Source organism: Euleptes europaea, chromosome 20, assembly GCF_029931775.1.
Source record: "Euleptes europaea isolate rEulEur1 chromosome 20, rEulEur1.hap1, whole genome shotgun sequence".
NCBI lineage: Eukaryota > Metazoa > Chordata > Lepidosauria > Squamata > Sphaerodactylidae > Euleptes > Euleptes europaea.
This window is the reverse complement of record NC_079331.1, coordinates 15,215,191-15,227,672: the sequence shown is the minus strand read 5'-3', so window position 1 is coordinate 15,227,672 and position 12,482 is coordinate 15,215,191. Positions and strand designations below refer to the sequence as shown.

The window sequence follows — 12,482 nt, the reverse complement described above, 5'->3', positions numbered from 1 at the left end:
ACAAGGGCAGTATGGTAGCAGCGGTTTTATTCTCAATTCCTCATCTAATTGTGGCCAGCGTGGAATTTGCCTTTTTTACAGCAGTCGCACACTAGGTTGACATCTTCATCGAGTGATCCACTACCACCCTGAGACTGTTACAGACTGCAAGCGCCTTTCTGTGTATCTTCTGGACTTCCTGCACAAGGAGCGGTCTCGTCCCCCCGGTGGGGGATCCCTCCCTACTGCTTGCTACCATTCAGAGCGGTGGTGGGAGAATATTTTAAAAACCCATAGTGTTAACTGTGGCTACGCCACTTCTGGTTAAAAAAAAACACAGAGAACAGACATGGGGTAGCTTTAGTAATCGCTTGGAACACTATGGTTTTACCACAGAGTTTCTGGCGATTCCTAGAGCAACCCATGTCACTTCTGTTTTTATACTGGAAGGGACCTGATGCAGCAGCAGGTGTCACGACCCCTCCATTTCCCCGCACACACAAACACACAACCTTCCCATCAGTTGCCTGGCAACTCTACACCACAGAGAAACACAACCTGCTGTTCAACAAGGTATGAAGGAAAGAGAAAGTGGCCAGTGGTTTCCACCTGGCTCCTTAAAGCCAGTAAGGTATGCGACCGGTAAACTTCAAGCAGATGGCCATCCCACAACCCGGGAGTCACCATTTGCCTTGCAAGCTCTTTGTTGTGTGTGTGTGTTGAGTCTTGTCAAGTTGCTTCTGACTCATGGCGACCCTTTGAATCAATGTCCTCCAAAAATTTTAACAGCCTTGCTCAGGTCTTGCAAATTGAGAGCCGTGGCTTCCTTCATAGAGTCAATCCCTCTCTTGTTGGGTCTTCCTCTTTTCCTGCTGCCCTCAGCTTTTCCTAGCATAGCTGTCTTTTCCAGTGACTCTTGTCTTCTCATGATGTGACCAAAGTACGACAGCCTCAGTTTAGTCATTTTAGCTTCTAGGGTGAGTTCAGGCTTGATTTGATCTATGACCCACTGATTTGTTTTTTTGGCAGTCCACGATATCCGTAACACTCTCCTCCAACGCCACCTTTCAAAGGAATCTATTTCCTTCTTATCGGCTTTCTCCATTGTCCAGCTTTTGCAACCATATGTAAACGTTCCATTTCTTAATATTGTCGAAGGCTTTCACGGTCAGAGTTCATCAGTTCTTGTAGGTTATCTGGGCTGTGTGACCGTGGTCTTGAGAGACACTGTCCTTCAGTGTTACTCCTCTGAAGATGCCTGCCACAGCTGCTGGCGAAACGTCAGGAAAGAAAATACCAAGACCACAGTCACACAGCCCGGATAACCTACAAGAACTGGTTCCATTTCTTATTTTACAATTTCAAGCTTACTTTGATTCATGCTTCTCACATTCCATGTTCCTATTATATGAAATCAAACAGCTCTGGACTTTCCTTTTGCATCCATTTAGCAAGCCCTTTGGGGTCGCCATAAGTCATCTGTGACTTGATGGCACTTTCTGCCACCCCTAAATGTGCAGACTGTGTGCTGAGCGGCTCTCCAAGGCGAAATTTCTTATTAAATTGTGGAACTCCCTGCCCCAAATTGTGGTGATGGCTGCCAACTTGGAAGGCTTTAAGAGGGGAGTGGACATGCTCATGGAGGTAAGGGGTATTCATGGCTACTAGTCAAAATGGATACTAGTCATGATGCATACTTATTCGCTCCAGGATCAAAGGAGCATGCCTACTATATTAGGTGCTGTGAAACACAAACAGGATAATGCTGCTGCAAGTTGTCTTGCTTGTTTCTTGACATGTCAAGAATCGGACGGTTCTTATTTTCATGTTTGGTGGACTTGTTCTAAAATACAAACGTTTTGGAAAAAGAATCAACGAGAATTACAGATAATTACAAAAACGAAGATAACACTAGACCCAAAATATTTCCTGCTCAGCATGGTCCCATCAAATTTGCCCGTGAGATACCATGATATTTTTAAGTATGCTACAACGGCAGCCAGAGTGGTTCTGGCAAGAACCTGGAAGCAAATACAGATACCCGAAATAGAAGATTGGAAAGAAAAAATGCTAGACTACGCTACTATGGCTAAAATGACTTTTATGTTGAATCCCAATCATAACGAATCCACAGAACAATTTGACGAAAAGTGGGAATCATTTTACATTTATATGACCTCTAGTTAATCAAATTTGACATATACCGAATAGTACTAGAATAAGTAATAGGTAATGTTCCATTTATTTTGTCCCAATCATTTGTTAGGTAACTTTTGGATTTTCGAACGGTAAAACATACTTTTATTATGCAATAGCTAGACAATTTGATTGATTTTTATATTTTTATAATTATAACTATACATTTAGATATATTCTATTTTACTTGATTCATATTCATGCTTGTTATACGGCACTGCATTTGATTAAGTCTATTGTTTTATTGATATGCTACATTGTTTTTGTGTTTTAAACGGTTTTTACCCTTCCCTATATTTTCCTTTCTGTATCCCCCTAATTATAAAAATAAAATTAAAAAAACAAAGTCGTCTTGTTTGTGGGCTTCCTAGAGGCACCTGGTTGGCCACTGTGTGAACAGACTGCTGGACTTGATGGGCCTTGGTCTGATCCAGCATGGTCTTTCTTATGTTCTTATGAAACACTGGGCAAACCCAGTTTCCAACCCTATCAGCAATTGTACCTTTGAACGGCGGCAGGGGGGGGCGTTTCTGTCAACCCCGCACCTTTTTGGTATAAAGCACCAAGAGAGCAAGATTAATTCTACTTCTTAACAGCTATTTTGCCACATTGTTACAAATGGGTCTTTGGGTTGTTTGGGTTTTTGTGTGTGTGTGTGTGTGGAAATGTACAATTAAAAGATAATTAATGAGAAAACAAACAGAGGGGAAAGAACCGTTAGCTTGAGACCTGAGAAACACTGGTAGAACAAACAGAATATTAAGTTCGCATTTGCTAATGTTTATAAATGAGCGCTGCGCGCATTTCGTGTTCCAGTTACCTGGCAGTGGTTTTCTTTTCTTTTTTTTAATTTAATTAAACTTTTAAAAGGTTGTTTATAAAGATAATTTCCATTGTCTTCAGAAGCCAAATTGAATCAGAGTGTCTACGTGTAGGATTTCTTTTCAACACATCAGTGTGCAAACACTGCACATTCGGTTGAGCATGGACAAGCTTAGGATGCTCAGACCTACAGAGCACAACCAGACTAAATTGTTCTAAGGGAATTGGCATTGGTTATGCACATCAGTATATATTTATTTATTTATTAGAATCATAGCGTTGGAAGGGACCTCAAGGGTCATCTAGTCAAACCCCCTGCACAACACAGGAAATTCAGAACTACCTCTCCTCTCACACCCCCAGTGACCATACCCAAAATATGGCAAAAAACCCTCCAGGATCCCTGGGTCAATCTGACCTGGAGGAAAATTTCTTCCTGACCCCAAAGTGGCATTTGGCATTTCCCTGGGGATGTAAGAAAGGGCCACGAGAGCCAAACACTGACACAACCCTTCCTGCCCTCCCTCTCATGATCTGCCTAAGTTCACAGAATCAGCATTGCTGTCAGATGGCCGTCTAGCCTCTGCTTTAAAACCTCCCTGCTTTTATCCCAAAGAAGTGGCTTCAAATACTTCTCTCCCAACTCCCAGTGTGGGAGTGGGAGAGCCAGCATGGTGTCGTGGTTAAGAGAGGTGGTTTGGAGTGGTGGACTCTGATCTGGAGAACCGTGTTTTATTCCCCGCTCCTCCACATGAGTGGCGGACGCTAATCTGGTGGACTGGATTTGTTTCCTCACTCACATGAAGCCAGCTGGGTGACCTTGGGCTAGTCACATTCTCTCAACCCCACCTACCCCACAGGGTGTCTGTTTTGGGGAGGGGAAGGGAAGGTGATTGTAAGCCGGTTTGATTCTTCCTTAAGTGGTACAGAAAGCTGGCACATAAAAACCAACTCTTCTTCTTCTCCAACAACCACCCTGTGTTGTAGGTAAGGTGGAGAGAGCACGACACGCTTAAAGTCACCCAGCAAACTTCCACAGCAGAGCCCATATCTGCCAGGACTCTATCCACTACAACACATTGTCTCTCCATGTGTGCATGCAAGATTTATTTATTTACTTCATATACACCCCGCCTTTCACCCCTGAGAGCCAGTGTGGCATAGTGCTTAAGAGCGGTGGCCTCTAATCTGGAGAACCGGGTTCGATTCCTGACTCCTCCACATGAAGCCTGCTGGGTGACCTTGGGCTAGTCACAGTTCTTGCCAAACTCTCTCAGCCCCACCTACCTCACAAGGTGTCTGTTGTGGGGACAGGAAGGGAAGATGATTGTAAGCCCTTTTGAGACTCCTTAAAAGTAGAGAAAAAGCAGGGTATAAAAACCAACTCTTCTTCTAATAGCAGGAGATCGCCAGCTAGTACCTGGAGGTTGGCAACCCTAACCCACAATGATCAAAACCCCACAAGCAAAAGGAAATCCAACGACAACCGTGCCAGTCTCCAGCGCCAGGTTGCTTTGGGTCACCCACTGCAGATTCAACACATGGCTCAGCTGCCCAGAGGCAGTCTTTCAATTCTCTCTGTGCGCTTGCCAGCTCTCCCTAGTTCCCCCAGGTTCACCTGGAACAAAGCTCCCAGAGCTGTGCTGACGTTCTCCCGCTACTCACAGTCCCGGGGGGGAGAAAGGCGAGATCTGCCAAGGAAGGCCAGGTGAAATCTTGCTCAGGGCAAAGGTTCCGTTGGCATCAGAGGGCATTTAGAGGGCCGGGCAGACCGGAAAGATCTGTACTTGGAGTCTACTGTGTTTTAAAAGCTAATCAACAGTGGAATGGAGAGACTTCAATGGGGTATAATTAGGGTTGCCAACCTCCAGGTACTAGCTAGGTGAGGGGCCGTGGCTCAGTGGTAGAGCATCTGCTTGGCATGCAGAAGGTCCCAGGTTCAGTCCCCGGCATCTCCAGTTAAAGGGACTAGGCAAGTAGGTGGTGTAAAAGACCTCTGCCTGAGACCCTGGAGAGCCGCTGCCTGTCTGAGCAGACCACAATAACTCTGATGGACCAAAGGTCAGATTCATTATTAGGCAGCATCATGTGATCATGTGAGATCTGCTATTACAACTTACCTCCAGTCGACAGAGATCAGTTCACCTGGAGAAAATGGCTGCTTTGGCCATTGGACTCTATGGCATTGAAGTCCCTCCCCTACCCAAACCCCACCTCCTCAAGCTCTGCCCCAAAAACCTCCCGCTGGTGGTGAAGAGATACCTGGCAACCCTACATTCATAGGTGGGGGACACACACACAACATCCTTAATGGACTCTATGGCATTGAAGTCCCTCCCCTACCAAAACCCCACCCCCCTCAGGCTCTGCCCCAAAAATCTCCCACTGTTGGTGAAGAGGGACCTAGCAACTGGAGAAAATGGCCGCTTTGGCAATTGGACTCTATGGCATTGAAGTTCCTCCCCTACCCAAACCCCGCCCTCCTCAGGCACCACCCCAAAAATATCCAAGTATTTTCTAACCTGAAGCTGGCAACCTTAGGTATAATGCCCACCCTGCAAAGTCGCCATTTTCTCCAGGGGAACTTACCTCGGTCACCTGGAGATCAGTTGTAATAGCAGGAGGTCTCCATCCACCCCCTGGAGGTTGGCAACCCTACTGAAGCCCCTGGGCCATATTCTGGGCTATCTGAAGCAAGTCTTACCCTGTAGCCGACGTCCTCCGTGACCACGGTGGTGTCGACACTGTGTCCCGCTTGCCACAAAGTCTCCTTGATGCTGCATCCGTACAAGAAGACGTTCTTCTTCTGGGAATGGCCATGATAGTCACAAAACACCTAGGAATGAAGGGAAGAAAAGCAACTGGCTAAATATTGCTCGCTCATAGGATGCTTAGTTGCTAAGAGGCAGCTACCAAACAAGAGGAACACAGCTTGTCAATAGCCTCTTGCTTGGTCACCTGTGTAGAATATGATTCATCTCCAGGTGACCACTTGTGGAAGGCTGCGACTAACACAGCCTCATGAGGGCTGAGACAGCATAGCTGTTAGTGATGCATCAGGAGGGTAGCCAGTTCAAAACATGCCCCCGTCCTTCACTAGAAGTGCAATCTTAAGCATAGATCATGATGGGTAGCTGTGTTTGTCTGTAGCAGTAGAAGAGAGCAAGAGCCCAGTAGCACCTTAAAGACTAATAAACTTTCTGGCATGGTATGAGCTTTCGTGGGTCACAGTTCACTGCTTCAGATACAGCTAGAATGTGAGTCCATCTATCCATCTGTCCTTAAGTGGAGGAAGAGGAGGAGGAGGAGAAGAAGAGGAAGAGTTGGTTTTTATAAGCCGACTTTCTCTACCACTTAAAGAAGAATCAAACCGGTTTGCAATCACCTTCCCTCCCCCTCCCCACAACAGACACCCTGTGAGGTAGGTGGGGCTGAGAGAGTGTGACTAGCCCAAGGTCACCCAGCTGGCTTCATGTGGAGGAGTGGGGAAACCAACCCGGTTCACCAGATTAGCCTCCCCCGCTCATGTGGAGGAGTGGGGAATCGAACCCGGTTCTCCACATCAGAGTCCACTGCTCCAAACCACCGCTGTTAACCACAACACCACGCTGGGGTGGAGAATTCTCAGTTGGAACCCTCCGCTGCTGCCACCAGCACCCCCAATTCAGAGCTGCAGTTCCCAGGGTGCTCAGGAGGGAGGGTGGACGGTTAAACTCATTTAATTCTGCAATGCAGATGCTTCCTCAGAGAACAAGTTCAGGCTTACTTACTGTGCTGCGGCACAGCTATTTTTCAGCTTCTCGTTACACTCGAAACTACCCCGGTTATCCTTGCGAGAACCCAAAAACCTGCACTTTGCAAAGCAATTAAGTACACCTTGTTTGTTTTAAATCCAAAGCTTATACAGCACAATTTGCAGGAACTCATAAGCACGCAATTATGGAAACAGCTCCCGGACAGTGTTATTTCGCGGTGTTGATCTCGGGGAAGAAAAGAACCATACATGACCTCTCAGCGTGGTGTGGTGGTTAAGAGCGGTGGTTTGGGGTGGTGGACTCCGATCTGGAGAGCCGGGTTCGATTCCCCACTCCTCCACATGAGCGGGGGACACTAATCTGGTGAACAGGGTTGGCTTCCCCACTCCTACACATGAAGCCAGCTGGGTGACCTTGGGCTACTCACTGAACTATCTCAGCCCCACCTACCTCACAGGGTGTCTGTAGTGGGGGGAGGAATGTAAGCCAGTTTGATTCTTCCTTAAGTGGTAGAGAAAGTCAGCATATAAAAACAAGTCTTCTTCTTTTCTCTGTGCAGCGAACGGCGGCAGCCATCCCCATTCTTATCTACCTGCTTGGCTTCCTGGCTGGTTGTACGCTAAGGTGATAGTTGTTTCCCCTGCTTTGGGACCGTATTTAGATTGCCTTTATAAACAGCTATCGACCCCAATAGGAGTGAAAAAAAAATCAGGGGTTTATTGATGCAAGAGGGAAATATTGACCTGGCTTTTGAAGAACAATCAATCCTCCTGTTTGCCAAGATAGGAAGTCAATATACACTGGTGCTATATAACTTCCCCACATCTTCACTATTGGGAAATCTCTAAATTACGAGCAAAGGATTTTTTTTTTCACCCATGAAATCAGTTATCTGTTTAGCCTGAATGTCCCTGAAAGGGAAGGAGAACACAGTAAGGTGAACTGAGCACCCCCCCCCCATGAATATTGATTTCAATGCACAAACATATGAACCTGCTTTATACTGAATCAGACCCTTGGTACATCAAGGTCAGTATTGTCTTCTCTTGGCAGTGGCTTGCCGAGGTAGCAGATAGAGTTGGAAGGTACCACCAGGGTCATCTAGTCCAACCCCCTGCACAATGCAGGGATTTCACAACTACCTCCCCCACCCACACCCAGTGACCCCTACTCCATGCCCAGAAGATGGCCAAGATGCCCTCCCTCTCATGAACTGCCTAAGGTCATAGAATCAGCATTGCTGACAGATGGCCATCTAGCCTCTGCTTTAAAACCTCCAGGGAAGGAGAACTCACCACTTCCTGAGGAAAAAGCTGGTGACTGAACCAGGGATTTTCTGCATGCCGAGCACATGCTTTACCACTGAGCCACGGCCCACCCCCACAGCCAGCGTGGTGTAGTGGTTAGGAGCGGTGGACTCTAATCTGGAGAACCGGGTTGGATTCCCCACTCCTACACATGAAGCCTGCTGGGTGACCTTGGGCTAGTCACAGCTCTCTCAGCCCTGCCTACCTCATAGGGGAAGGGAAGGAGATTGTAAGCCAGTTTGATTCTCCTTAAAAGGTAGAAAAAATTGGCATATAAAGACCAACTTCTTCTTCTTCTACATTATCTCTCTCTGTGTGTAAAGTGCCATCAAGTCACAGCCGATTTATGGAGACACCAGCAAGGGGCTTTCAAGGCAAGTAAGAAGGTGAGGAAGTTTGCCATTGCCTTCCTCTGTAGAGTCTTCCTTGATAGTCTCCCATCCAAGTACTGACTCCACTTAGCTTCTGAGATCTGACGAGATCGGGCTCTACTATGCCCCCTTCCCTCCCATATTATCTCTAGAGAGCTTCTATGAGTCTTTCCCACCTGGTCAGCGCATGGATAGTGCCGATTGCGCTGTAAAGTTTCACATAAAAAGCCATGCATAAGAGGCTACATATTCATATATAAACCACAGCACACTAATATGTAACCACAGCATGGGAAAGAAGTTCACGTCACTGTGACTATCTATATAAGGGCAGTGCTCTGTTCCCACGGGAATATATGTTTCTACAGATACAATGAGAATTAATTCCTAGCCAGCCACTTTTTCTCTGTTGATAATAAGGAAATTTAAGTAGATCAATAAGACAGAGGATTAACCTTTTCTTTCTCTGTCCACAGGCAATTTAAAGCTGGGCCGTGGCCAGAGGTGCAAGCCTCTAGCACAAGCTGAAGGGCAAGAGTTGCTTGTAGCTGACAGAACCAGCCCTGGGCAAACCTTTGGCTTATCATCTATTTCAAGGGTGTATGGGAAGGTATTGGGTCACATGGCTTTATTTAAATGTTTTTTTTCCTAGCCCCTTTGAGCCCCAGGGAAATATCGAGGAGGAGGAGGAGAAGAAGAAGAGCTGGTGTTTAGATGCAGACTTTCTCTACCACTCAAGGAAGAATCAAACCAGCTTACAATCACCTTACCCTCCCCACAACAGACACCCTGTGAGGTAGGTGGGGCTGAGAGAGCTCTGAGAGAACTGCAACTAGCCCAAGGTCACCCAGCTGGCTTCATGTAGAGGAGTGGGGAAACCAACCCGGTTCACCAGATTAGCATCATCCACTCATGTGGAGGAGTGGGGAATCAAACCTGGTTCTCCAGATCAGAGTCCTCCAAACCACCACACCACAAGAGAGGATCTATCAATGGTTATTAGCCACGCCAATTAAATAGAACCTCCTTGTATGGAGGAAGTGTACTTCCTAATATCAGTTGTTGGGGGCAGGTGATGTTTTCATGCTTTGTTTGTGGGCTTCCTAGAGGCATCTGGTTTGCTGCCGCTTGGAAAAATAATGGTAGACTTGGGTTTGATCCAGTAAGGCAATCCCTTTGCTCTTACAACTGCTCTGCGCACCTCAGCTCAAAACCCGAAAGGAGGCAACATTTGCAAAAAAAATTTAAGCCAGCCCAGAGCTGCGCTCGTATTTTCTGTCACTTTCTCCAGGCTATGCATTGGGAAGTTAGCCTCCGCTGTGTGTTCAATTACCCTGTAATGGTCCCATTTGAACAGCCGCGCTTGTCATTAAAGGACCTGGCAGAGAGGCACAGACACCTTCCTCCGGCTTTAGCATTTCATCCAGGTTCTTGGCTGCAGCCAGCTTGGTTTAACCACAGGAACTGAGTGGAATTTCCCGCCCCGAGTCCCTCCTTCTGAATATCAAAAGGGATTTCATAGCCTCAGTCCCATTTCAAGATGGAACACAATGAGGTAGCTATTACCAGCCAATTTTATCCACTCCTAACAAGCAAAAGGCACATGCATTATCTACCAACAATATTACTATATACATTAAAGATTGCACCCAAGGAAACGCAGCATGTCTGACGGCTGAGCTGCCTAAACTTTTCCAGCTTATAATTTTGCATCTTAGACGTGACTACAGATGAATCCTAAACGATACGGCTGTGGTCGGCCTGCTGAGAGATATATTCCCACTTCCCAACACAACATTGAGGCCATTTATTCATGGAAGGTTTTGCATTGGATTTGTCACTCTATAGATGCACATTTTCCCCATCTGAATTCTCAAAACTCTGCATGGCGGCTTATTGTTGAGTTTTGAGAATATGGATGGGGGAAAAGTGCATCTAAAGAGTGGCAAATCCAATGCAAAACCTTCCATGAATAAATGGCCTGAGAGTCAGTGTGCTGTAGTAGTATTGGCCTTGGAACTGGGAGACCCAGATTCAAACGGGATCACCTGTCCTTGTATGCCCCCCAGAGAGATTTACACTACACAAATAACAATCTGCTGGTGGACCCCAACTTGAAAAATGTGCGGCTGTCCTCAACAAGGGCCAGGGCTTTTTCAGCCCTGGCTAGGGTTGCCAACCTCCAGGCAGTAGCTGGAGATCTCCTTCTATTACAACTGATCTCCAGCTGATAGAGATCAGTCCATCTGGAGAAAATGGCCACTTTGGCAATTGGACTCTGTGGCAGTGAAGTCCCTCCCCTCCCCAAACCTCGCCCTCCTCAGGCTCCATCCCAAAAACCTCCCACCAGTAGCGAAGAGGGACCTGGTAACCCTAGCCCTGGGCCCGGCCTGGTGGAATAGTCTCCCGAGTGACATCAGGGCCCTGCGGGCAGCCGCGTGTTTGTTGCTTGCCTCCCATCTCTTTCACCCCACTCTTGTTATCTGTGGGGGTGTACTCTGCCTATTCAGTGCCATGGTGGCTACCACTGTTTTACTGGAATGCCATCTTGTTTTTATTGTTCATATGATTGCTGTGTTTTATTTATTTTTTATTTTACACGTTTATGTGGTTTTAAAGGTTGTTATCCGCCCAGAGCCCTGTTGGGCTGGGAATGAAGGCGGGTTACAAACTTGAAATAATAATAATAATAATAATAATAATAAGAAGAAGAAGAAGAAGAAGAAGAAGGAGAATAAGAGTTGGTTTTTATATGCCAACTTTCTCTACCACTTAAGGCAGAATCAAACCGGCTTACAATCACCTTCCCTTCCCCTCCCCACAAGAAGAAGAGTTGGTTTTTATTTGCCGACTTGCTTTACCACTTTAGGCAGAAACAAACCGGCTTACAATCACCTTACCTTCCCCTCCCCACAACAGACACCCTGGGAGGTAGGTGGGGCTGAGAGAGTGTGACTAGCCCAAGGACACCCAGCTGGCTTCGTGTGTAGGAGAAGTAGAAGAAATCCCCGTAATCCCCATTCAGCCATGGAAGTTTAATGGGCGACCTTGGGCCAGTCGTCCGCTCTCAGTCTAATCTACCTCACAGGGTTGTTGTGAGGAAACAATGGAGGAGAGAGGAACGATGTTAAGCCCCTTTGGGTCCCTGCTGGGGAGAAAGGCGGGGTATCCATGAAGGAGGCTGTGAGGGAGGCTCTGCAGAATTCACCCTGTTCCTGCTGAAAGCTACTGTCAACGAGAGACAGCTTATGGATGGTTTAGTTACACAGGTAAGTAGGGTGGCTTCTTGTTGGAGCTTGTAAAGTGTCCGGAAGCAGGAAGCACACAGGACTTTTCAGAACTTGATGTTCAAGTGCATGTACTGGAGATATGAAAGGCATGGTGGGACATCTCCTGAGGGACCTCTGCGGGGTACAATGTCATAGAGTCCACCCTTCAAGCTAGCCATTTCCTCCAGGGGAACTGATCTCTGTTTAGGGCTGGCAGCTCCTGGTTGGGAAAGACCTGGAGGTCTGGGGAGGTGGAGCCTGAGGTGGGTGGGGTTTGGGGAGGGGAGGGACGTCAATGGGGCATTATGCGCAGAGTCCACCTTCCACAGCGGCCATTGTCTCCAGGTGAACTGATCTCTGTTGCCTGGAGATCAGTTGTAATCCCAGGAGATCTCCAGCTTCCACCTGGAGGTTTAAAAGCTAACAGCAAGCACTGATGGCACACTACTTATATTTATATAAGCACAATCCTATCTAAGCATATAACAAATTACAGAAGTTCCCGAAATCTGTAGATGTAAACCCAGTACAAATAAAACCAAAGGCGAAGCGGCTCCAATAGACTCGGAGAGAAAGCGAGCTCCAAAGAAGCATGGAAAACCCGGACTGCTTCTTTGGAGCTCGCTTTCTCTCCGAATCTATTGGAGCCGCTTCGCCATTCATGGAAGGTTTTGCATTGGATTTGCCACTCTTTAGATGCACTTTTTCCCCATCCATATTCTCAAAACTCAACAATAAGCCGCCATGCAGAGTGTTGAGAATTCAGATGGGGAAAATGTGCAT

The 12,482-nt window shown here is 46.9% G+C and overlaps 1 protein-coding gene across 1 annotated transcript in view; it reads right to left on the bottom strand.

Moving 5' to 3' along the window:
- Positions 1-12,482, bottom strand: part of AGBL1 (AGBL carboxypeptidase 1) — a 351,974-nt gene that overhangs the window by 172,978 nt on the left and 166,514 nt on the right. The window contains exon 19 of the mRNA XM_056866097.1: positions 5,702-5,833. Within this exon, the coding sequence (XP_056722075.1) occupies positions 5,702-5,833 (132 nt within the window). The remainder of the gene's footprint in view (positions 1-5,701; positions 5,834-12,482) is intronic.